The 26,126-nt window shown below is 46.2% G+C and overlaps 1 protein-coding gene across 4 annotated transcripts in view; it reads right to left on the bottom strand.

Annotated features, from left to right (window-relative positions):
* ppfia1 (PTPRF interacting protein alpha 1) overlaps positions 1-24,400 on the bottom strand; it is a 55,505-nt gene extending 31,105 nt beyond the window's left edge. For all 4 annotated transcript variants that reach the window (XM_079244537.1, XM_079244538.1, XM_079244535.1 and 1 more), the window contains exons 1-8: positions 23,324-24,400; positions 22,001-22,270; positions 5,630-5,731; positions 5,226-5,390; positions 4,274-4,348; positions 2,808-2,909; positions 1,235-1,462; positions 1,016-1,162 (exon numbers count right to left, since the gene is read on the bottom strand). In XM_079244537.1, the coding sequence (XP_079100663.1) occupies positions 1,016-1,162; positions 1,235-1,462; positions 2,808-2,909; positions 4,274-4,348; positions 5,226-5,390; positions 5,630-5,731; positions 22,001-22,270 (1,089 nt within the window). In that variant the 5' untranslated portion in view covers positions 23,324-24,400. The remainder of the gene's footprint in view (positions 1-1,015; positions 1,163-1,234; positions 1,463-2,807; positions 2,910-4,273; positions 4,349-5,225; positions 5,391-5,629; positions 5,732-22,000; positions 22,271-23,323) is intronic.
* Between the last annotated feature and the right edge of the window lie 1,726 nt (positions 24,401-26,126).

The raw sequence follows: 26,126 nt of genomic DNA on the forward strand, positions 1-26,126 counted from the left end.
AGAGAAGGAAATGGAGGACGGGAGGGTGGGGGGCGGGCTTGAAGAGGAGGAGATGGAGGACGGAAGGGTGGGGGGCGGGCTGGAAGAGAAGGAGATGGAGGACGGGAGGGTGGGGGACGGGCTGGAAGAGGAGGAGATGGAGGACGGAAGGGTGGGGGGCGGGCTGGAAGAGGAGGAGATGGAGGACGGAAGGGTGGGGGGCGGGCTGGAAGAGGAGGAGATGGAGGACGGGAGGGTGGGGGGCGGGCTTGAAGAGGAGGAGATGGAGGACGGAAGGGTGGGGGGCGGGCTGGAAGAGGAGGAGATGGAGGACGGGAGGGTGGGGGGCGGGCTGGAAGAGGAGGAGATGGAGGACGGGAGGGTGGGGGGCGGGCTGGAAGAGAAGGAAATGGAGGACGGGAGGGTGGGGGACGGGCTTGAAGAGGAGGAGATGGAGGACGGGAGGCGGGCTTGAAGAGGAGGAGATGGAGGACGGAAGGGTGGGGGGCGGGCTGGAAGAGGAGGAGATGGAGGACGGGAGGGTGGGGGGCGGGCTTGAAGAGGAGGAGATGGAGGACGGAAGGGTGGGGGGCGGGCTGGAAGAGGAAGAGATGGAGGACGGGAGGGTGGGGGGCGGGCTGGAAGAGGAGGAGATGGAGGACGGGAGGGTGGGGGGCAGGGCTGGAAGAGGAAGAGATGGAGGACGGGAGGGTGGGGGGCGGGCTGGAAGAGAAGGAGATGGAGGACATGAGGGTGGGGGGCGGGCTGGAAGAGGGAGAGATGGAGGACAGGAGGGTGGGGGGCGGGCTGGAAGAGAAGGAGATGGAGGACATGAGGGTGGGGGGCGTGCTGGAAGAGGGAGAGATGGAGGACATGAGGGTGGGGGGCGGGCTGGAAGAGAAGGAGATGGAGGACGGGAGGGTGGGGGGTAGGAAGACGTCTCTTCTCATTCAGCCAGGATTCCAACGCCTCGGATAACTCGGACGCCTCGTGGACGTCCGCCCACGCCAACGCCGTTTGAAAGCACGCCACCTACCTGTCTGAAGAGAGACTCCTTGTTGGCCACTTCGTTCTCCAGCTTGTCGTTCAGGTCGTGGACGGAGGTCGCCTCCCGCTGGGCTGCCAGGTAACGCTTCTCCAGGGTGGTGATCCTCTCCTCCATGTCCTCCTTCTGCGCCATCGACTGCACACACAGGTCTACGTCAGCTCACGCCCGACTCACAGCGGAGGTAAAAGCAGCGACCTGACGTCTCACCTCCCGGAGGTCTCTCTGTAGCCGCGTGTTCATGTCCTCAGACTTAATCAAGTCCTTCCGGGCCGTGTCCAGGTCCTCCTCCAGCTCGCTGATGCGCGACACCATGGCCGCCATGCGTTCCTTCATCTGGCCCAAATCAGCCGTCTGACGCTCCACGACCTCCTGGAGCTCGCCGACCTTCCCGAAGCTGGACTCCTCCTCCTGACTAAGCGAACCGTCCGACGACCGCTGGAAGCAGGTCGGAAACAGGTTGGACTGGAGCTGCAGGACATGGAAAGTCTCCAGCAGGTAAAAGACGTGACTGCTCTGCTGACGTTCAGTCAGGATTCACGCATCAGACGGCGGCAGAAGTCGGCTGGTTCCGTCTCCCACCAGACCGACTGGAAAACTTATCACCCAGACCGACTGGAAAACTTCCCACCGGACCGACTGGAAAACTTCCCACCGGATCGACTGGAAAACTTCCCACCGGATCGACTGGAAAACTTCCCACCGGATCGACTGGAAAACTTCCCACCGGACCGACTGGAAAACTTCCCACCGGATCGACTGGAAAACTTCCCACCGGACCGACTGGAAAACTTCCCACCGGACGTTCAGTCAGGATTCACGCATCAGACGGCGGCAGAAGTCGGCTGGTTCCGTCTCCCACCGGACCGACTGGAAAACTTCCCACCGGACCGACTGGAAAACTTCCCACCGGATCGACTGGAAAACTTCCCACCGGACCGACTGGAAAACTTCCCACCGGATCGACTGGAAAACTTCCCACCGGACCGACTGGAAAACTTCCCACCGGACGTTCAGTCAGGATTCACGCATCAGACGGCGGCAGAAGTCGGCTGGTTCCGTCTCCCACCGGACCGACTGGAAAACTTCCCACCGGACCGACTGGAAAACTTCCCACCGGACCGACTGGAAAACTTCCCACCGGATCGACTGGAAAACTTCCCACCGGACTGCTGGTTGAGAACCTGAGTGATCAGAGACGCTGCAGCAGAGTTGCGTTCTGAATGTAAATTTTGTTGACGATCAGGTTTGTTTAATTGTGGACATCAAAATCGTGATCCCGATCAAAATCCGATTAATTGTGCCGCCCTAATCAGAACCGTTGTTTTCATTTCTACATGAAGTTACAGAAATACCTGAAAGACGCAGAGTTTACAGAGCTCAGAGGAAAATCCCACCATACTTCCAACGTGTGTTTCCAGCTATGCTTCAGCCCATCAACACGAGGTTAAAACCCATCTATATCCCACACTGGTCCCGGTTTCACGTCGGCGTCTGAACGCTTCTGAACTGATTCAAAAGAAAACCTCAGCACAGAGACGTGATGAGCCTGAATCTGGAAGGCTGGGTTTACCGCTGGACTTCCAGCATCATTTTAAAGAGACGCTGCAGAAGCAGAAGTTTCCCCGGCTTAAACACGTCTCAGCTAAACGACGAAGGAAAATAATCATAAATCTCCATCCTGTAACCGGATTTCTTCCCAGCAGAGGAACTCTGTGTCTGTAATCGTTACATCAGAAGGGTCCAAAACTGATGGACAGAAAGGTTCTGGACCGGCGCTCACCTTGCCGTTGGTGCTGGGAGTGTTCTCAGAGTTGTGGTTGACCTCGCTGGTTCCGTCAGCCAGCCCTCTCTTCTGGCTGCTCTGCTCCCTGAGGTACGCCAGCTGCAGGAAACAGCACCGTTAACGCCACGCCCGTCACATGATCAGTACAGCAACCGTCTGCTTTAACGGGACCCGGCCCGCTTAAACCGGACCCCGGCCCGCTTTACCCGGAACCCGGCCCGCTTTACCCGGAACCCGGCCCGCTTTACCCGGAACCCGGCCCGCTTTAACCGGAACCCGGCCCGCTTTACCCGGAACCCGGCCCGCTTTAACCGGAACCCGGCCCGCTTTACCCGGAACCGGCCCGCTTTACCCGGAACCCGGCCCGCTTTACCCGGAACCCGGCCCGCTTTAACCGGAACCCGGCCCGCTTTAACCGGACCCGGCCCGCTTCCAGGGATGCTACGGTGCGGACATGAAGGAGGAGGAAGTGATGCAGGCTTTTGTTTGGGTCGGAACAGAACCAAAGCTACCAGCATGTCTTCAGAACAGGTCCACATTAACCCACCAGAACCCGTGAGATGACGAAACCCGACCCGTTTATGCAACCTGCACGTGACATTACTTTTGTTTTCATATGAAAAACAAAAGTAAACGTATGTGAGCGTTTGCTTTCAGCAGATTATTCTGAACTTCTGTGATATCGGACCGAACCACCAGAACACCTGTAGTCAGGCGGTCTGGGTCGGACCGAACCACCAGAACACCTGTAGTCAGGCGGTCTGGGTCGGACCAAACCACCAGAACACCTGTAGTCAGGCGGTCTGGGTTGGACCGAACCACCAGAACACCTGCAGTCAGGTTGTCTGGGTCGGACCGAACCACCAGAACACCCGCCTGTAGTCGGGTGGTCTGGGTTGGACCAAACCACCAGAACACCTGTAGTCGGGTGGTCTGGGTCGGACCGAACCACCAGAACACCTGTAGTCGGGTGGTCTGGGTCGGACCGAACCACCAGAACACCTGTAGTCGGGTGGTCTGGGTCGGACCGAACCACCAGAACACCTGTAGTCAGTTTGTCTGGAGCTACTCTGAGGCTTTAGCCGTGGGATTTAGAGAATGCGGCATAAAGCAGACGTCGTCCAGCATTTATAATCCTGTTTTGGCCACAATCAGCAGGAACTCAGATGTATGTAAATATAATAAGGGAACTACATGAAACATCATTTTTAGTGACACCATTTAAGGTAAAAGATCTCACGAAGTTTAATAGCACCAAAATAAGAGTCTAAATGAAGAGAGCTTTGGTCAAAAAACAACCCTACATATGTGCTTAGAATTAATTTAAATTAATTTAGACCTTCCTTGTAATAATTTATGACAAGATTCCCTAAAGATGCAGTTCATTTTTACATGTTTTCATAGGAAGTCCAAGAATAAATATATGTACAACTGAAGCACAGTGTGGATCCAAAGATACTTACTTCTTTGTGTGAAATAGTAAGCTGTTCCTCCAATGCGCTGCATCGCTCCAAAGCAACTCGAAGTCGCTCTCTTACCTGAAACAGAAACAAAAACAGATAAATATCTTACAGAACTCTGAATGTCTTTTTTAAACAGTTTCTTTGTATAAAAACCATCAGCTGTTAACAGGATAACATTAACATCATACTATAGGAGATGATGGGACACTGCGCCTCTATAATGTCCAGAATTAATGTTTGGATGAATCCAGTTTATCCTATGTGCTGCTTCCTTTTAATAAAGTTAAACTGGGTTATATTTATAAAAACATGAATCCAGTCGGTCTGAAATCGTCAGCTTTCACTTAACTAGCTTCACATGATCTGATTTAGTCCAGTTCCAAAAACCTGATGAGAAGAAGTCTTTAAATCATAAGTGCATGTAAATGGAAGGAAAACTGAACCAAATATGATGATTGATTTGAGTTGAATTACTCGTTCAATTAGATTTGTCTCTTTACTGACAAGAAGCGTCATACTACTAGAGTGGAAATAACCTGGAGCTCCTTTATACGTTCACTGGATGAAGGAAAATAATCATTTCTGTTAAACCTGGAGTTAAGGATTCAACCAAGACGTTAATCTCTTCTCGACAAAGTCCATTTTTTCTGCCTGGGAATGAGTATAGTAGTCCTGGGAATGTGTATAGCAGTCCTGGGAGTGTGTAAAGTAGTCCTGGAAATGTGTAAAGTAGTCCTAGGAATGAGTATAGCAGACCTGGGAATGAGTATAGTAGCAGTGGGAATGAGTATAGTAGCTGTGGGAATGAGTACAGTAGCTGTGGGAATGAGTACAGTAGCTGTGGGAATGAGTACAGTAGCTGTGGGAATGAGTATAGTAGTCCTGGGAATGTGTAAAGTAGTCCTGGGAATAAGAATACGACTCCAGACCAAGACCCAAAGACAGGATGTACCTTCTCATCGAGGGCTTTGTGGTGTTCAAAAAGTGACTTGAGCGCTTTGAGGACCTCCACTTCGCTTGAGACACCTGCTGGAGACTGCGCCTGCCTCTTCACCACGGTCATCCTCAGACTGCGCTCATGGCGAGACACCAAGCACTCCAAGTGCTCCAGCAACAGCTGGATGCAGACCGCCAAAAAACAGATTAGGTTTGTTACAACAGAAACCAACAACACAAACATCTGACATGAGACAAACACTTCTGGACGGGCTGAAATATGCTGCTGAGTCAGCAGGTAACAAACAGGTTTGGATCATGAGACAGAGCCAGATCTGGCAACCCGTGTTATGGCAACCATCTGTAGTCGAAACAGAAGCAGCAGGAATTCATCAGGTATTTTGTGTGCAGTTGACTGACCCGTGTGTTGTTCCTCTCCGCCTTCAGCTCTGCAATCTCCTCCTCCTTCTCCAGAAGCTGTTCCCGGCACATGTTCACCTCCTTTGTGAGTGCAGCAAACTCCTGAAATAGAAAAGGACAGTAGCATGTGCTCGTTACTTTGCTGCTGTCTTTTGTTGAAGGCGCAGCGCTGCAGGGGGAACATGGTGGCTGCAGGAACTGCGTGCTCTGTAACACATCACCTGAGTTTCATGTCATTCTCCTGCTTCATCTCTATTCTTGTCCTCTGCTAGTTGGTTTTCAGGCTAAAGCTTTCCCCCGTGTGGTTACAGTAAACACAACGATACCACAACAAAGTCAAGCTGCCACAGACAGGGTGGTGTTAACATCAAACAGCAGCACAGTTCGAAGCCTCACATCTCGGTCATAAAATAAATGCACTTGCACACAGAGATGCACAAACTGCTTTTAGGGATTACATGCATGATTGGACCCCTAAAGAATGTGCCATCCGGATTTTTTTGCCCTGTAGCGCCTGCATGGTGAGTGGTGAGGCCTTCTTGCTCTGCTTCTGAGTAGGAGGGTGGGGGTGGGGGCCGGAGAGCTGCTGGAACTGATCGTTCTTTTCAGTCACCACCGCAGACGTTCTCCCTCTCCTCCCGTACAGCCTCTGAACTCTTCCAGCTCTTGGCTGAGACTCGTCTACACTGAAGGAAGATCTTCGCTAAGCAATGAGAGGCTGGCGGAGGAAGGCCGGCGGTAATTACAGAGCTGCTTACTTCCTACATTCCTGAGCAGATCCTGCAGTTACCGCTCTGCAGAGGAGGAGAAAGTACAACCTGCTCCTGACAAGAGTTTCATTTATCAGGATATAATAAAATCATAACACATCACACTGTCACAGTTAACTAACACAGAAGCATGAAAGACTCTTCCTGATTATCATCAGGGTTTACCTTATGGGGATCCCCCATTGTCTGCCCGGTTAGGGGGTTGTTGCTGCAGTGATCACCCCAGTTTTCCCCACATTAGCATGAAGCCAGGTGTTTATGACTTTCATGTTTAAATTATTTAGTTTTTATTTATTTATTTCTACCTACTTTCAGTCAAGAGACTGACGTTCTGCACAAAACATCCACACTGTTGATCAATCTGGAAAGGTCAAACAATCTGGAGTCCATCATCCTGCTGCTAATCCTCCCAGGAGAGCACGTCTCGGTAGTTTCAGACCAACTTCAGACCCAACAACTCCATCTCAGACATCCAGACCTCCGTTAGCAGGTTAAAAGTTAAAATCCATGACCGCATGATTAGAAAAAAAAGACATGAACAGGTAAAGCTTGTTTGGTGTTAGCTGTTAGCTAAGAGGACTAAAAATAAAATAAAACTGAAATAATTGCTAACTAATCATAATGAAGGTAACCTGTTTAATTAATCCTGATATTGATTAGAGGTTAGATCGCTGAGACTACCAGTAACTATGAACTAATTATTTTCTTTGTAAACACCTCAAAACTGTTGATTGATTAATTGAAAAGTTGTGGTCCATCCTCCCAAATTTCCGGGGCTAAAGACAGTAAACAACAGAGATAGCAGGAAGCTAACAAGAAACTTGCAGGAAACTAGCACAGACTGGCAAGAAACTAGCAGCAAGCTAGAGGAAGCTAGAATGAAGCTATCAGGAATCTAGAAAGAAACTAGCAGAAAGCAAGCAGGACACTACAATAAAACTTTATTTGTAACACACTTTTAAAAAAACCCAAAACCCAATGTTGACCAAAGTGCAACATGGTGGGGTTTAAAAAAAAAAAAAATAGCAGGAAGCAAGCAGGACACTAGCAGGAAACTAATAGGAAGCTAAACATAAGCTAGCGGGAAGCTTGAAAAAAGCTAGATAGAAGCTAGCAGGAAACTAGCAAGAAGCTAGACAGAAGCTAGCAGGAAACTAGCAGGAAGCTAGACAGAAGCTAGCAGGAAGCTAGAAGGAAACTAATGGAAAGCTAGAAAGAAGCTAGCAGGAAACTAATAGGAAGCTGGACAGAAGCTAGCAGTAAGCTAGCAGCATACAGACAAAACCTGAAGACGACTCACACCATATACAAGTTGTTGAAAGCCTAAATCAGCGGTGTCCCATTCCCCAAGGACCACAATCCTGCAGGTTTTCCAGGTATCCCACTCCAACACAGCTGATTCAGCATAATCAATCATTGTGCAGAAGTTTATAGGCTGTTGGATCTGTTTAATGTAAGCCAGGTGTGTTGGAGCAGGGATATGTGGAAAACCTGCAGCAGCTTCAAGGCCCGGCTTTGGACACCTGTGATCAAAATAAACATAATAGTGATACTACAAACATCCGTTCCCAGCCCAGGTTAGAGCAGCTGCTAGTTGCTAACTATTGCTAACACTTTTCCCTGGAGATTACATGGAAAGGTTTTAAGACAAAATGAAAGATATCCTGGTTTTATTTCTAGGCCAATATTAACAATGGATACCGAATGAAGCATGAAGTCTAAAGGAGCCACAGAGTGAGAAAAAAAAACTCTAAATGGGGGGGGGGGGGGGGGGGGGGGGGGGGGGGGGGGGGGGGAAGACACGTGAAAACCTTGAGGATTGCTATCTGCATTGTAACTGTGAGGTACCTACAAAGACATGCCCCCCACTTTCCACATCTGAAACAACAACATTAAATCAGTCGGAAAAGACTGTAAACACTTTTAACTTGAAAGTATAGCTGGGTGGAGAATTTGTGCATGGCTCAGAGCGTAGATGAGTAGACGGTGGCTGAAGGACTGATCTGCTCTGTAAGCCGTAAAACTGAGGACTGGATTAAGGGGGGGGGGGGCGCGCATGAATATGTGTGCCAACCTATTAAAGGAACAGCGTAGTCATACAGAGAGAAACACAAAAAGCTTGTGAGGGACAAATACGTAAATAAAAACAAAAATGTCATCATGTGACGGCTGTAATTCAATAACGTCTCAAGAAAATTATTATTATTTTAGTCACGCCACTTTTTGTCGTGTTCTCATAAAGCATGTCCATGTTTGGATCATATGCTCACACTGACTCTCTTGGCGTGTTGGGAGGATGTTAATAATCATTTTAGTCCCAAATTACACTGTTATGTCATTATTATTATTAACTGAAACCAGTGAAAACTAATTATTTATTTGGCGGTGGTCCGGTCAGCGTATGGAGGTGAGATTGGAACTGAAATGCTTCCACCTCCTGCATAATGACTTTAGCCGTTCTTAAAAGCTTAAAACGTGTGCTGAAATCGGAGACAGTGAAGAGAGCATCTGTTCTCCCGACAGGAGGACTCACTATCAAAAACTAATTAGACCCACAATGGCTGTTATTCAGAGCTGCTTAGTCTGCTGCCTATTGCTGCCCGACAATCAGAAAACCTCCATCCAGAGGAGCAGAGAGAATGTTCATCTAATTATTTCTATAACTGGACAGTTTCATGTGCAACCGGGACAGAAATAGTAGAAACTGATTGCATTCTGTTAGCGAGTGGGCAAGAAAAGAGAAAGATTGTGATTAAACATGGAAAAGTTTCTGTGATTCTCTGCAAAGCACCAACGAAACCCCATCGCTATCAGAATTACACTCCGCAGTGTTGCAGCAGGAACACTCCTAACCGCTAACACCTTTCACAGTTTCAAGCTAAAATTAAACTTTTTTGTGTTTTTCAACAGTTTCCGTAAGTAGATTAGTTGCATGAGGTTAAACACACCAAAGCAGAGAATCTAGAGTCAACTTAGCAGCTAATGCTAAGGCCTTGGACTCTTACATTAGCAGCTAACGCTAAGGCCATGGACTCTTACATTAGCAGCTAACGCTAGGGCCACTGACTCTCACATTAGCAGCCAACGCTAAGGCCGTGGACTCTCACATTAGCAGCTAATGCTAAGGCCTTGGACTCTTACATTAGCAGCTAACGCTAAGGCCATGGACTCTTACATTAGCAGCTAACGCTAGGGCCACTGACTCTCACATTAGCAGCCAACGCTAAGGCCGTGGACTCTCACATTAGCAGCTAATGCTAAGGCCTTGGACTCTTACATTAGCAGCTAACGCTAAGGCCATGGACTCTTACATTAGCAGCTAACGCTAGGGCCACTGACTCTCACATTAGCAGCCAACGCTAAGGCCGTGGACTCTCACATTAGCAGCTAAAGCTAAGGCCGTGGACTCTCACATTAGCAGCTAAAGCTAAGGCCGTGGACTCTCACATTAGCAGCTAAGGCTGTGGACTCTCACTTTACGACATCAGCTGGAAGTAAAAAAAATTAGCCTTTATGTACTTTATAGCTGCATTGTTTAGGCATGTTGGCACAAAAGTACAGAAACACACTTTAAATCTTTAATAATCTTTCATTAGTAATGAAGATTTCCAATTGTATATCTTCATCCATGTGGAGAAGAGCCCTCTCTGCTGTAGCGGATAAAACTGGGACTAAAATCTCCAGTTAAAACCAGCAGACAGTCCAGTCCAGACAGACTCTAAATGGTAAAACTGTGACTAAATAGCCATCATCATCGTCATCATCATCAGTATAGTTGAGCACTTAACTTGAGGCCAGGAAAAAACAATCCTGTTTAGCTGGATTATCCAGTGCCAGCCTGGTGTAGGATATATCCACTATATGCGATGGACAGGAGTTTTTAGGTTCTGCTTGTGTAGAATCGTTTCATTTGTGATTTAAAAAAAAAAACAAAAAAACAACTTATTTCCTCTTTCAGCGGCTGCTTCCTTCTACTGTCTGACAATATGTAAAAAGAAAGATTTTATATGTATTTCTGATGTGTTAAAGGAGACAAATTCAGACTATGATGCTGCGCAGCGTTTGACCTTTAGAGCAAACTAAACAAGATGATATGTCCCCGTCTCCCCGTCTTGTGTCTGTTTCCTTTCAATCCACTGATTCAGCTCACATTTGGCGAAAGGAAACACTTGCACTCTGTCACTTTCATGTCACAGTGAGAAACAAGTCAGTCTTTGTCTCTCTGTGTTAGCACCGTCTCCTTTCACCCCCCGTACCACCGACCAGAATACAGAATCTGGTCTCTGCAGTCAAACCCCCTCTTTATAAAAACACAGAAACAGAAAACATTTCTTTTCCACTGAATCTCACTTCTGAACAGACAAATGAAGACAGATTTTAGTGTCTGCTGATCCATTTGGACCCAGAAATTATTAACGTTTTTAACTTTAGTCTAAAAATAAAGTGTGACAACAGAGGGGTGTCCTCTTCTCTGCCTGAAGCATTAAGAAAGCAGCCAGAGGCCTCCACACATCAGAGAACATGTTAGCCTTGCAATGTCAGCCAACTGAAGGAGCTTCTTCTTACACTCATCCTCCCAGAACAGCAGAAACTGGGGAAAAAAGCCCCGCTGGAGCTGGAAAGAGCTGCTGACGTGTGAGCAAGCCGGCCTGGAATGTTTGTGCATTCCTGTCACCAGGAGGGAGACGTCCAGAGGGAAAACTGTACCTCCCCTTTTACCCACCCTCCTCAGAAACATAGCTGGTCCCGCTACAGCCGTCAGGGAAGGATCTGAAAGCTGGTGATTCTCTCTGCAGTTTGTTTATAAGAGAAGATGTTTTAACACACCAGGAAGTAGCGATGCTAACATGTAGCATTAAGACTTCACCAGCATCCAAACCAAACACACCTAAAGCTCAAGCAGAAAACAGGAGAACAAGATGTAAACATCGACTCTTACAGCAGGCACATCCTAACAGGCTCTTTTCTTGCTTGACTTACATGTAGACATGTGGTTGTATGAAATATTCTGTTATAAATGAAAACAAAGTTTGCAGACAGTAAAAAGGTTGTTGACAGACGTAAAGCCACGGCGCTCTGTTAGATCTGATGATCAGGATCTAAACCAGCATCTCTGGGGCCGTGACTCGCAGGTAACACCGGAGCAACTCTGGATGTGGACTCCTGTCCAATCAGCCTCGTGTCATCTGATCCTGTACACATGTCAACCTCGTCCTAACTCCATACATAAGAGTTTTAAATAAATAAAAGCTGAACCATCCAAGCTTTGAAAAAGTTTGCACCCCCGAAGAATCCTTTGCTGTTAAATAGTTAATTACAGATAAAGAAACCCAACATGAGGCAAGAACATCCATCAGATACGCTGCGAAGAGGAAGAAAGCTACACATCATACATTCTTTTTATGCTTCGCATCTTAACGTCACTGGTTTCACTGCAACTCTGTATGACGTGAAACCAGCTGCAGATACAGATACTACCTGCACACATTTCTCTGCACAGCAACGTCTCTCCAGTAGGGCTGCTCGAATATGACAAAAAATTATAATCACGATTATTTTGACTGTAATTGAGATCTCGATTATTTACCAGAACTATCCAGTATTTATAAACAACGCTGCGTGTCGTGGTGTTCTAGACTCCGTGTCGTGCATTATAACCGTCTAATGGACGGTTCCAGTTGTTTAATCCGCTTTTACCGCTTTTATAGGAACTATTTTACGTTGGCCTGGATGTAGGTTTTATACCAAACAACCGCTGTCAGGCTGCAGCGCGTTTCTCTCATCCACCTATTAAAAGACGGCTGATCTGAACCAGCTGGTTAACGCGTTGCTATGGTAACACCCCGTGACGGAGGGATATTACAGTGTTTAACTGGCCGAACTATGTATAGGAAAATAATGCAGCCAGTTGTCACTGACAATGGTATAAACTATGTTTAGGTGAACTTCCACAACCTACTGCAGTTATTCTACATTGACCTGCAGCCGGAGCCGACTGAGACTGGCCGCCTGGGAGTGCTTTAGGACGGGAGAGGCTCCCGCTGCTCCTTCCTTACAGTAACTGCAGAACAATATGTGCCTTCAAGTCAGTCGCCAAAACACCAGAAAAGTCTCTAATAACTCCAGTAAAAGCTGCTAGATTTGTCGCTTTTAACAAAAAAAGTCTCCAGATTTAGCGAGAAAGTCTCCAAGTTGGCAACAGTGTCTGAATGAAAGCAAAGCGGCTGTGGGAGGAGTTTACAGCACAGCGCTGCAACGCCAGAGACGCTCGATTAGCAGCTGAAGACAGCAGGAGAGGAAACTGCAGAGAAAAATAATCACACCCTTTTAGTTTTATCATTGTTGGAAACCCAGATCGTACTGAGATTAAAATATGATTCATCGCCCAGACCTAGTTCCCAGGTTTGTGCCCTGTATGCTGGACAGCATACAGTAGCCGTGTCTTTCCACTAAAAGCTCTTCCACAACATGGTGTGGTTTAATAAAAAAAGCTAACGGCTGTCAGGAAATCACTCCAAATCAGACATCAGGCGTCTGGATTGGCCGAACCTTTTGATTTCACGCTGCACAAACCATCTAAATGTCACGCAGTTGCAACTCCTGTCCACCGGGGGCAGATGATCCCTGACCAAGCAAAGCCGAGGGAAGAAGGAAATGCAGCTTGCTGATTGGCCAGGACTGAAACCGGCTTGTAAACAACGGAGCAACGGCGTGTTTATGTGGCCTGGTTTCTGATTTCACCTCAGTGTTTTAACCTGCTATAACGGTGAACACGTTACTGACAGGTTAACACAGGATGGTAGACCTCCAGCACTGGACTTGAGCAGCTGCGTTAGTGTGTCTGGTGCTCATTTAAGTGGTTTTAATGAGCTTTAGCTTAGATTCTGGACTTTCAGTGGAAACCAGACATCTTACAAGGCTCCTGGTACCAGAGTCGTTGGGGCTTAGGAGGTCAAAGTGGACCAAACAGCGCTGGCCTGAATTTGGCCTAAAGTTGCTTAACCAAGTCCCAGAAGTGGATCTAGAGACCCAGTTGAATGTTATGAGAGGGTTTTTGTTCCTTTTCCTTACTGCAGCTGGTCCACACAGTAAAACCAGGCAGTCATCCCTCATTTTAGAAAAACTTTGGGATTTAAATATGGCTGGGTGATTAATCAATTTAATTGATTAATTTGAATTTGCTCTTTATGAAGATTTATTTTAATGAAAATCAGGATTTTTTTTGCCCTGCCATCACTCTTTGGGCTTCTGTACCTTCTAGTGACGTCAGCGCACTCCCACTGGTTTCCCACAGGAACACAACATGGCAGCTAGCAAACTACAACAAATCCCCCCTCTGCGTTTCCATTACATTTTTTTGCAAAATAAAAATGATATTTGTTCGTTTCAACAAACAACAGTTTTGATTTGCGGGTGTTTCCGTTGAACAATGTTTAGCACATTAGCATCACGTTTCGTAATTGTGGTTAATGCAAAGTGGATACGTAGCGTTACTTGAGGGTTTTCTACTTTCTGCGGAGAATTTGCTTCGGATTTTCGAAGCTTTTCTCCCTCATTTTCTTTTCTAAAACTCTGAAATTCACTGTTTATTCCACACCGCGCCATCTTTACTGGGAATTGCCAGGTCACGACCCCCACGTCACGTCTGGGGACAAGTACACGCAAAAAAAAAATGTTTCCATTGTACTCGTGCAATATATTTCTATTTTGAAATGTCTGAGATCATAAAAACTTTTACAGCAGCTGGTTTTTATGGCGATATTTAGTTTTTGCACAGTTCTAGGTGTGATGGAAACGCAGGTTTTCAGTGTGGGAGGGGGCACATGCCACCGGGGTCTGAAGCCAGATGCAGTCGACAGGCTCGTCTTTCTGCCAAAAATGTGTAAATTAAACAAAAAACTGCAAGAATGTAATAATACATGTATGTTAGAAATATAGCTTTAATTAACATTCAGGGATTTTTTAAAAATAGAATTTTGTATTAAAGAGGTCAATTTTCTTTAAACACATGTTAAGTGTAAAGAAACATTAAAATGGGGAATTGTTTTGGTTATTTAATGTCAAAATACTCTAAAAGGAATCACTAATTTTCTTCCAAGAGGAGACATTTTTATTATTTACTAGTTTATTTTAGAATAAAGTTAGATAAGTGAAGAGTGGCCTATTCTTATATGTATGATCAAAACTTAAAAACTATCTCACAGTGGAAACGCACTAAGTACACACGTTACTTGTTAAGATGTTAATGTTTACAGTGACAGCGCCTGCATCTCTTTTTACAATCTTGTTTAACAGTTTGTTTAGTGTCACTTTTTCCTCTGTCGTTTCTCTGTTTCATGCTAGCTGCTGGCTTCATGCAAGCTGCTGGCTTCATGTTAGCTTCATGCTAGCTGCTGGCTTCACGCTTTAGGGGACGGACGTTCAGTCAGTTTCCCTGGATTCTCAGGACTGCAGCAGAACATTTATGTTTATGCCAGACTTTAGAGCTGCGTTTCTTTAATTCAGTTACAATGAAAAATAATCCTTTTAAAACATTTATGAATTGTAATTTAATCGAGACGTGCTGTATCGTGATTCATCAATTAAATCGCATAAAAAAATATGAAAAACATATGGAAAACACCAAATATCCAGAGTTATATCTGACATTTACACAACTGCTCAGCGGCTAATGTTGAGTGAGAGAAGCTCGCTGCAGGTTCACATTAACTTCTACGACAACAGAAAGTCTAACAGATGCTCAGTTTTTTTACACAATACTGCTCCAGTGGTTGAAACGATCGTGTCACCACAGCGCCGCGATGACTGAGCTTTGATACAGAGTCGTGTTGTACTGTCTCCCTACAGTCTTTCATCAGGCTTTTAATTCTGCTTTTAAACCCGAAACATGACCAAACAGGCTTTTCAAACACAGATCTACCCACTGAAACAAGCCCATTAAATCTGTTAAAGTTGCTGTTTTAAAGCCGAACTGAAAACAAGCCAGATGTTTTACAATAAATCCGCACTCAGAGAACAGACTCCTGCATGTGTGAACAGAACGTGACATCCTTCATTTACATCTGGATTTTCTTGCCTTCCAGACACCAGAAGCCTGATAGGCAAGTAGACTGGCAGTTTTCCTACAGCAGTACACACACATGCAGACACCGGTTTAGACCTATAAGGATGATTTCTGTCCACTGATTGCACGTCAGACCACTGGACATGACTGACTCGCTCAAAGCACGCATATGCTGCATGAAAGAGTTAAAGATGTACTCGTTTCGAGAACGCTCGTGCTCAATATGTCTAAAAATATCATGGTTTGATCCCCGCCGATGCCTAAAAGCAACGCGATAAAGAACCTACACATGCAGATGATTGTGAGATGGCCCTTTGTCGACAGGATTACAGCCTTAATATCTTTAGCTTTTTAGCCTGAGTAAATCCTCCCTTCATTGTCTAAAGGTTAGAAAACTCTTCCCAAGGTTCAGCCGAGTCTGGAGTCTCACTGCAAAGCAACAAACGTCTTACTGTTGTGTTGTTTATAGCGCTGAGGCAGATTAGATACAGAGGTCTGATGATGAGGGCTGAGGAGCTAGCTTATTGATCTGTCTCTTCCCTCCAGATATTTAGTAAAATCCAGCAACAACAGATACTTGTGTTGTCTGTAAATAATGGATGCGCGTTAAACACAAACAAGTACGACCGTGTCGAACAGCCAACCAGACCTCCGGCTTCTCATGCATAAATAAAAAGGTGGAAACCTGAATCCACGGTTATGATATAAAACCTTAGAGAGTAAAAACAGGAGTCATTAAGATGGACAAAGGCAGGTTACTAATCCCCTTCCTGTTTTATCGTGTGAAAGGTGGACGTAACCTGCAGCAAGAGCAAACTAATTACTGGAAAAGCTCCTTACGTATGTGAAAAGTACAACAGCGTAGCGTCATGAGGCCAGACGTAAAAATCTAAAACTCAGCTCATCAACAGAGAAGAAACGAACAACATAAGCTGGTGGACAGAAATCCACTCTCTTCTGAAATCCTTCACACGTTTCGTTCTGTGAACGCTGCCGACCCGAGGTCCGGCTCTCTGCTGGAAAACATCTGGCAAGGCCATCCCACCACCCACAAGATGGACACGCAGTTCTGTACGTCTCCTGCATCCGTTACCAGAGTGATATGGTCTGCTTTCAAGGAGAAAACTGTACCAATACCACCAGAAACCACCGGGGGCAGCGCTGAGTTGTGCAGCTGACAGATAAACAGAGAAGAAGAGAGGCGGACCCAACAACCGACAGACAAAAAGTAGCACACAGAAGGTTGAGATCAGCCAAACATCAATGTTTTCTTCTCCTGGTACATCACTGCTACCAGCTCGTGTCATAACGTGGAGACGAACAGCAGACTCCGCACTGCCCCCTAGTGGATGGACTGACTGAACCATGGCAACATAAAACACACACGTAGTCATGTACATACAGGAGGACGGCAATGTACGGTATATGAAACCAACATCCACATCTACGTACGTAAGGAAGCAGAAATTGAACTTCCGGCTCTCGGTACAGAACAGGGATCACCCACGCCGCTCCTCAGGGGCCGGTATCCTGCAGATATGGGACGTTTCCTGCTACAACATCTGACTGACTTGAATAACTGGAGCAGAAGTCGACAACAAGCTGCTGGAGATCCATTAACCAGGTGTTGCAGCAGGAAAACCTCCAGCACCTGCAGGATACCGGCTCTGTAAGACTGGTGATGCCTGACATAGACGCGTTACCTTCTGTTTACCTGCGATTAGAAAAGTGTTTTCTGGAGGTAAAACTTCCTGTCTGACTCCCCAGGTCTGCTCTGGCTGTTGTAGCTTCTGTCATAAACATGCCGACAAATTATTTAGCATTATGAAGCATCAGGCTAACGCAGAGCATCTGGTGGAAACACAGGTCCTAACTAATAGCAATAGGTCACATCTGTACGTAAACACTCCACAGACTGCAGGTCAATTAGCAACAACAGGTTCTCATTTATTCATACGTCACTCGTGCTCGTACCAACCCGAGCAGGTCGGAAAGCCTGGACGGCCCCGTAAGTCTCCAAAGAGAGGCGTCTTCACCAGGAAAGTCTGAGTTCTAGTTGAAGAGGACAAAAGTCATGTAAATAGGGAATAAGTTTTCACCGCTTTCACCAGAGAGCCCCCTGGAAACCTACGACCTGGAAGCCTGGAAACCTACGACCTGGAAGCCTGGAAACCTACTGGCCTGGAAACCTACGACCTGGAAGCCTGGAAACCTACTGGCCTGGAAACCTACGACCTGAAAGCCTGAAAACCTACTGGCCTGGAAACCTACGACCTGGAAGCCTGGAAACCTACTGGCCTGGAAACCTACGACCTGGAAGCCTGGAAACCTACTGGCCTGGAAACCTACGACCTGGAAGCCTGGAAACCTACTGGCCTGGAAACCTACGACCTGGAAGCCTGGAAACCTACTGGCCTGGAAACCTACGACCTGGAAGCCTGGAAACCTACTGGCCTGGAAACCTACGACCTGGAAGCCTGGAAACCTACTGGCCTGGAAACCTACGACCTGGAAGCCTGGAAACCTACTGGCCTGGAAACCTACGACCTGGAAGCCTGGAAACCTACTGGCCTGGAAACCTACGACCTGGAAGCCTGGAAACCTACTGGCCTGGAAACCTACGACCTGGAAGCCTGGAAACCTACTGGCCTGGAAACCTACTGGCCTGGAAACCTACGACCTGAAAGCCTGAAAACCTACGACCTGGAAGCCTGGAAACCTACTGGCCTGGAAACATACGACCTGGAAGCCTGGAAATCTACGACCTGGAAGCCTGGAAACCTACTGGCCTGGAAACCTACTGGCCTGGAAACCTACGACCTGGAAGCCTGAAAACCTACGACCTGGAAGCCTGGAAACCTACCGGCCTGGAAACCTATGACCTGGAAGCCTGGAAATCTACGACCTGGAAGCCTGGAAACCTACTGGCCTGGAAACCTACTGGCCTGGAAACCTACTGGCCTGGAAGCCTGAAAACCTACGGCCTGGAAGCCTGGAAACCTACTGGCCTGGAAACCTACTGGCCTGGAAACTTACGACCTGGAAGCCTGGAAACCTACGACCTGGAAGCCTGGAAATCTACGACCTGGAAGCCTGGAAACCTACTGGCCTGGAAACCTACGACCTGGAAGCCTGGAAACCTACGACCTGGAAGCCTGGAAACCTACTGGCCTGGAAGCCTGGATACCTACGACCTGGAAGCCTGGAAACCTACTGGCCTGGAAACCTACGACCTGGAAGCCTGGAAACCTACTGGCCTGGAAACCTACGACCTGAAAGCCTGAAAACCTACGACCTGGAAGCCTGGAAACCTACTGGCCTGGAAACCTACTGGCCTGGAAGCCTGAAAACCTACGACCTGGAAGCCTGGAAACCTACTGGCCTGGAAACATACGACCTGGAAGCCTGGAAATCTACGACCTGGAAGCCTGGAAACCTACTGGCCTGGAAACCTACTGGCCTGGAAACCTACTGGCCTGGAAACTTACGACCTGGAAGCCTGAAAACCTACGACCTGGAAGCCTGGAAACCTACTGGCCTGGAAACCTACTGGCCTGGAAACCTACGACCTGGAAGCCTGGAAACCTACGACCTGGAAGCCTGAAAACCTACTGGCCTGGAAACCTACTGGCCTGGAAACCTACTGGCCTGGAAGCCTGGAAACCTACGACCTGGAAGCCTGAAAACCTACGACCTGGAAGCCTGGAAACCTACTGGCCTGGAAACCTACGACCTGGAAGCCTGGAAACCTACGACCTGGAAGCCTGGAAACCTACTGGCCTGGAAACCTACTGGCCTGGAAGCCTGGATACCTACGACCTGGAAGCCTGGAAACCTACTGGCCTGGAAACCTATGACCTGGAAGCCTGGAAACCTACTGGCCTGGAAACCTACTGGCCTGGAAACCTACGACCTGAAAACCTACGACCTGGAAGCCTACTGGCCTGGAAACCTACTGGCCTGGAAACCTACGACCTGGAAGCCTGGAAACCTACTGGCCTGAAAACCTACGACCTGGAAGCCTGGAAACCTACTGGCCTGGAAACCTACGACCTGGAAGCCTGGAAACCTACGGCCTGGAAGCCTGGAAACCTACTGGCCTGGAAACCTACTGGCCTGGAAACCTACTGGCCTGGAAACCTACGACCTGGAAGCCTGGAAACCTACGACCTGGAAGCCTGGAAACCTACGACCTGGAAGCCTGGAAACCTACAACCTGGAAGCCTGGAAACCTACGACCTGGAAGCCTGGAAACCTACGACCTGGAAGCCTGGAAACCTACGACCTGGAAGCCTGGAAACCTACGGCCTGGAAGCCTGGAAACCTACGGCCTGGAAGCCTGGAAACCTACTGGCCTGGAAACCTACTGGCCTGGAAACCTACTGGCCTGGAAACCTACTGGCCTGGAAACCTACGACCTGGAAGCCTGGAAACCTACGACCTGGAAGCCTGGAAACCTACAGGCCTGGAAACCTACTGGCCTGGAAACCTACTGGCCTGGAAACCTACGACCTGGAAGCCTGGAAACCTACGACCTGGAAGCCTGGAAACCTACAGGCCTGGAAACCTACTGGCCTGGAAACCTACTGGCCTGGAAACCTACTGGCCTGGAAAGCTACGACCTGGAAAGCTACGGCCTGGAAAGCTACGGCCTGGAAACCTGGAAAGCTACGGCCTGGAAACCTGGAAAGCTACGGCCTGGAAACCTACGGCCTGGAAACCTGGAAACCTACGGCCTGGAAACCTGGAAAGCTACGGCCTGGAAACCTGGAAAGCTATGGCCTGGAAACCTGGAAAGCTACGGCCTGGAAACCTACGGCCTGGAAACCTGGAAAGCTACGGCCTGGAAACCTGGAAAGCTACGGCCTGGAAACCTGGAAACCTACTGGCCTGGAAACCTACTGGCCTGGAAAGCTACGACCTGGAAAGCTACGGCCTGGAAACCTGGAAAGCTACGGCCTGGAAACCTACGGCCTGGAAACCTGGAAAGCTACGGCCTGGAAACCTGGAAGCCTACCGGCTGATTTAGTCTCCAGTTGACCGCCTGATGTCCGCCTGTGGACATGAGGGGACAGACACAGCGGCCTGAGTAGGACGCTGCAGACCAGCATGTTTCCTACTGGTTTAGTTGACCAAACTGGGAATGAAGGTGTGTTTGAGGCTTTTTGGGAAGGTGAGTATAACCTCTAGGTCAGACATTTCCCTGAAAAACAATCTGCGTTCAATAAGAAAACAACGTAAACAAACCTTCTGGCCACCTCGGGTAGTTATGAGCTGCACGAGTTGCGGATGAATAAATTACCATCAGGGTTGATGAAGTGTTAAATGTGTTTAAACTTTGACCTTTTTCTGACCTTTCAGGTCATTTTTGGTCCCGGTTCTGGTTCTGGTTCCATGTGAGATTGCTCTGGAAGATCTTTCCATTTTAATCTCTGGTTTAGGTCAACAGAACACGTTTAACTCCATTTCAGGTCATTAGAAAACAAAAGACCTGATGAGAAAACATCACTGATTAATATTTTAATACTTTTTATTCCTCTAATTTCTCAGTCAGCTTCCATATTAAGCAAAATACCAAAATATATAATCATATCAGTCAATTTATTTACAATAACTTCTTGTGTTGATTATTAGAAGCAGTGATGTGTAAATAAATTTGCATTTAATGGGGAAAAAAATAAAGAGAAAATTTACATATTCAGTTGTTTTGGTTTGGACTGAAGTTGACTGAAAGATCTGAGTAAAAATGGATTAAAATATTGACTTAATGGTTTGTAGACGTTCCCGGGACCTCTGATGACCAGAAAGCAGCTCCGGCCCCTGAGGGCCACAATCCTGCAGGTTTTCCATGCATCCCTGCTCCAGCACAGCTGAGTTAAACTAACGGGTCATCGTGCAGAAGCTGCTAGACGCATCTGGTTTGAGTCAGGTGTGTTGGAGCAGGGATGCATGGAACACCTGCGGTCCTGAAGGAGCGACGGACAACATTAACTCTGACACTGACAGAAAAACATCTGTGACTTAATGTTATTAGATTAATACAGTGAATAAAGGGGCGGGGAAAGTTAATCGGAAAATTGAAAATCTAGATTTTTTGCTTTCACATTTTTAATTTAAAAAATGGTATTTTTTCATATAAATAATAATAACCCATTATAAATTTGTCATTTATATTGATCTTTTTATTGTCTTCTTGGGCGTTTTTGCAGCAGAATGATGCTCTGGCTACTGGGTTGTTTTTTCCTCATTAAAATCAAGAAAAATGACGAGTAAACAAAAGGTTTTATACATTTTGTTTTTGGTTTAATCTACAAAAATCAGCAATATCAAAGAATTGTGAGAATCTCAATTTAAATCCAATCGGCATCCAAAAGAGTTGGAATCAAATCGGGACAAAAGCAGGTTGTCACAGCTCTATAAAATAGTCATGAAAGCCGTTTGAAGTGTTTCTGTGCTTTACTGAGGAAACTGAAGCGTGATGTGATGAAAGTCACATGTTGCTGCTGCAGGTGATGCTGACCCCGCCTCCCGACTCACCTGTGGTAAAGCGGTGTTGAGCTGCCGCTGCAACGAGTCCCGTTCATGGCTCACTTCATGCAGCTTGCTCTGCGTCAGGCCCAGGTTCTCCTGCGTCTCTCTCAGCGTCTCCAGAAGACGATCCCTCTCCTCCAGCATGGAGACCATCAGCGACTCAAAGTGGCCCTCGGAGTCCGACTGCAGCGGGGAACCGGAGCCTCGACGCCCGCCGCCGCCTCCCCCGCCGGGCCCTTCCGCCTCGCTGATGGTGGGCATCACCTCGCACATCATCTGCCGCCACGACGTCAGAACGGGACAAGAGATCATGAACAGATAAGGAGCATTGAACAAACCACAACTTCAGCACAGTTTCTTCCTGGTTCCGTTGAAAATGAAGCAGAAAAATCCTCTCCTTTATTTAAGATAGTTTCTTTACCATCCTGAACTTTAAAATCAGAGATAAGACAGCAGGCCAGCAGGGAAGTGATGCTGGGGGGGCGATTTAATCAGCAAACTTCAGCTGCTTATTGATTAAACAGGAAGGAAAATAAAGTACTGATTCTGAGGAATGGTTTGCGACTGGTTAATGGAGATATAAGTTCTCCTACAGAAGCACTGAGGCGTCCAATGAGATGTTGCATGTTCTGAGGGGTTTACCTCCTGCAGACAAAAAGCCACAAATCATGTGAGCTGGATTTAACATGCCAACACATGACAACTTACTAATTGGAACAGGAGGAGTAGGAACTCCGTGGCAGGCAGCGCTATCCCGGCCCGAGGTGCCAGAAGACATTTCCTTTAAGAAAAGCACCATGTTTGGTTCTGTGTCCTGAAACTCTGCAGTAAAGGACCGAGTTCAGGAGCCGGATCACCCTTCCTACATGCTGATTAGCCAGACACAGAGTCAACCTGCCATCCTCGATGAGCAGCACGTTTCCCAGCGATAAAGCACCGTTCCTGGAGGAAACTTAACCTAATTTACCAGGAGCAAAATACCAAAGCAAGGCTTCATATTGAGGTCAAGCCACTCAGGATCCGCAATGAGGGGGAGGGTCGCTCAGCATCAGAGGTGGTGACAGATGGTGGCGTCAATGCAACGCAGGATGGAGGTATCACGTCAAAAACCAAGATCTGGATGCAAGACTCTTAAAAACACATCTCTGTACAATGTGTCATCATGCATCTGTCCAGTTAAAGGCACTGTGTGTGTGTGTGTGTGTGTTTGTGGTGGAGGGGGGGGGACCCACATCAGAGCTACTGTACATCCTCTGATCAACGCCTGGAAGTGAAAACATGCCTACAAAAAAATAAAAGAGCATCCCTAACTACTGTAAGCTATCTCACCTTGCAAGCACAACTTTATTCCAGCTTCTTTAGAGATCCACGTTCTGAGGATGAAATGAAGCAAAGTCCGGTTGTCCAACAGGGTGTACGGATCCTTCAACCAGCCTCACAAATATCCACTTATTCACTATAAACCGCTTCCATCCACAGACCGGGAAGCTTTAAGGCTGTAAAATGGTCTTCTTAGTGGAGAAAAAAACTTCTTTAAGGCCTCAGACCCGCACAGAGTAAGCAGGAGGCAGGATTCCAAGTTTGGCTGGCTAATTCACCGTTAGCATGCTAGCAGTAACTGGTTCGATGGTTGCATACCTGGATTTGGAAATAAAGTCTCTATTTTTGCATCTCAAAACAAACAGCCACCCCAAATGATAAAGTTTAACACGAAGAAAACAGCATTTCATAACTAAATGTCATGTATAGAGTTGTGTGACGTGGAAAGTGTTGAAGCCTTGCTTGCTCATTTGAAACAGAAATCTTTGGCTTGAAGTCAGTTTAAAGTCGACGGCTAGCCGACGTTAGCCACTAGCCTGCTAGGTGGCTAAGCTACTAGTCTGCTAGGTAGCTAATGCTCGCTAGGTGGCTAAGCTACTAGCCTGCTAGGTAGCTAAGCTTCTAGCCTGCTAGGTAGCTAATGCTCGCTAGTTTAGTGCGCTTACTTTTATGCTTTATTTCGTTAAAAAAGTAAATAACATTATAAATATAAGTAGTGAAATTTATTTTGCAGTATATATAAAGTATTAAAAAGTCTGAAATAGGTGTCAGAAAGTGTTGAAATAGTGAATATATCAAGTAGATTTAGCGTTGCGGCTAGCGTTAGCTTCCCGTCGATGCGGTGGAGTCGCGTCAGCGCAACACGGCGCCGCTCCGCTCGGAAACTTCCAGCCTCCACGGAGCTCCAGCGGCGATTAGATCCGCTTGGGAAAAAAAAACCAAAGTGCAAATAAAAACTTCAGTCCCGCTCCTCTTAGCCCGACTTTTACAAGTTCTCTCGGTATTTCCACCTACGAGGTGAGTCCTTAAGTCAGGATCCTTCCCGTCGCCACTGCCTGCCAGCCTCGGCAGTCGGGACAGCCAATGGAGGCTCTCTGTCCGACTGGAGGTCTGCGGGAGGAGAGCGCGTCCCGGCAGGCGACGGGAGGAAGAGGAGGCGCCGCCGCGCTTTCAGTTCCTTTCAGGACTTTCTCACAAACTGTCGCTCACACAGCAGCAGTTCAAAACATCCACAAGTTACACACACACACACACACACACACACCTATACATATATATATATATATATATATATATATATATATATATATATATATATATATATATATATATATATATATATATATATATATATATATGATTTTATATAACATATAATTTTAAACACATTTTATGTTTTTTACTTAGTTTATTAATTTAGTTTTATTTAAATTTTACTAACTTCTAACAACTTTATCAGAAATGATCTTATAAAGCTGTAAGAAAACATTTGTATATGTGGACTTAAAATTTTAGAGGTCAGATTAGACTAATTTATAAATGTTTTATTAGATTTTAGGCAGGGCTGTGACAATATGCTTTTGTCCCGACTTGATTCTGATTTTTGGGAGCTGATTCAATTTAATTGCGATTCTCACAATTCTTCAATATTGATTGATACTAAACCTTTTTTTTTTTTTTTTTTTTTTGCTCATCAATTTTCTTGATTTCAATGAGGAAAAAAACAACACAGTAGCCAGACCAATTTTAAAAAATAAAATTTAAAATTGTAAATTAAAATTCTCGATTTTCCCACCCTAACTTTAGTTATATTGTGACACCACTGGCTTGGTGTGAGTAGAGTAAATCTGTTTCAGTTTAATCTGAACTCAGGATGAAGTTGAAGGTGTTTAAGAGGAGCTGTTTATTATATTTGCTTCATATGTGAGCCATAAGAATTTGTTGCATTGTAAAAAGCAACATAACCGGTGTGTAGATATAAATAAACTATTTTCTTTTCATTTTATATCTCTGCAGATAAACTGTCTAACAATCCTAACAAATGTAGAGATGATGAAATGTTAAAAATAAAAGTAATATCCCAAGTTTAACAGTAGAACTGATGTACCTGACAGAAACATCACCTTCCTGACTGACCAGTTTGTGTGACTGGTCCACATTCCTGCTGTGGGAAGTCTGGTTTTATTAGAGCAAGGCTGCCATCTAGTGGCAGCAACACAAACAGCAGGGCCCCTGTTTTATTTTACATCATGAAATTACATCTTTAAACCTGAATACATGCAGTTATTTGTGTCAACTCACTTTTATTTATACATTTTTTAAAAATCTAATCTAATTATTTTCTTCTCCTTTTTTTTTTTTTTTTTACATACATCCTTAAAATGACATTTTCCCTTATAAAATGGATGTTTTAGTGATAAGAGTTTTCTGTAAATTTATTCACAGATTCAACTAATTAAACATATAAATATAAAATATGTTTTAAAATTTTTAAAATAAAAGTAATGAATCAGGCACATCTTTGCATTTAGGAGTAACTTGGCTCAAAAGTTTTAGGAACTCTGTGAGAAAGAAGAGGACTAAACAGGACAACAGCAAATATATGAATATTTTTATTGAGCCATTAAGAGAAAATCAGAACATACAGACCTCACGAGAAACATATTTTTCACCATAAAGAAAAGGATAGGGTTGATTTTAAGTGGATACATTTCCCAGAATGATTAGTTTTACATCGTGTTGTTGCAGCTAAACCCCTGGACTGACATCCATCCTTCCAGACTCCAGAGAAATCTTTGGTTTTCCAGATGTC

Source organism: Telmatherina bonti (genome assembly GCF_933228915.1).
Source record: "Telmatherina bonti genome assembly, chromosome: 1".
NCBI lineage: Eukaryota > Metazoa > Chordata > Actinopteri > Atheriniformes > Telmatherinidae > Telmatherina > Telmatherina bonti.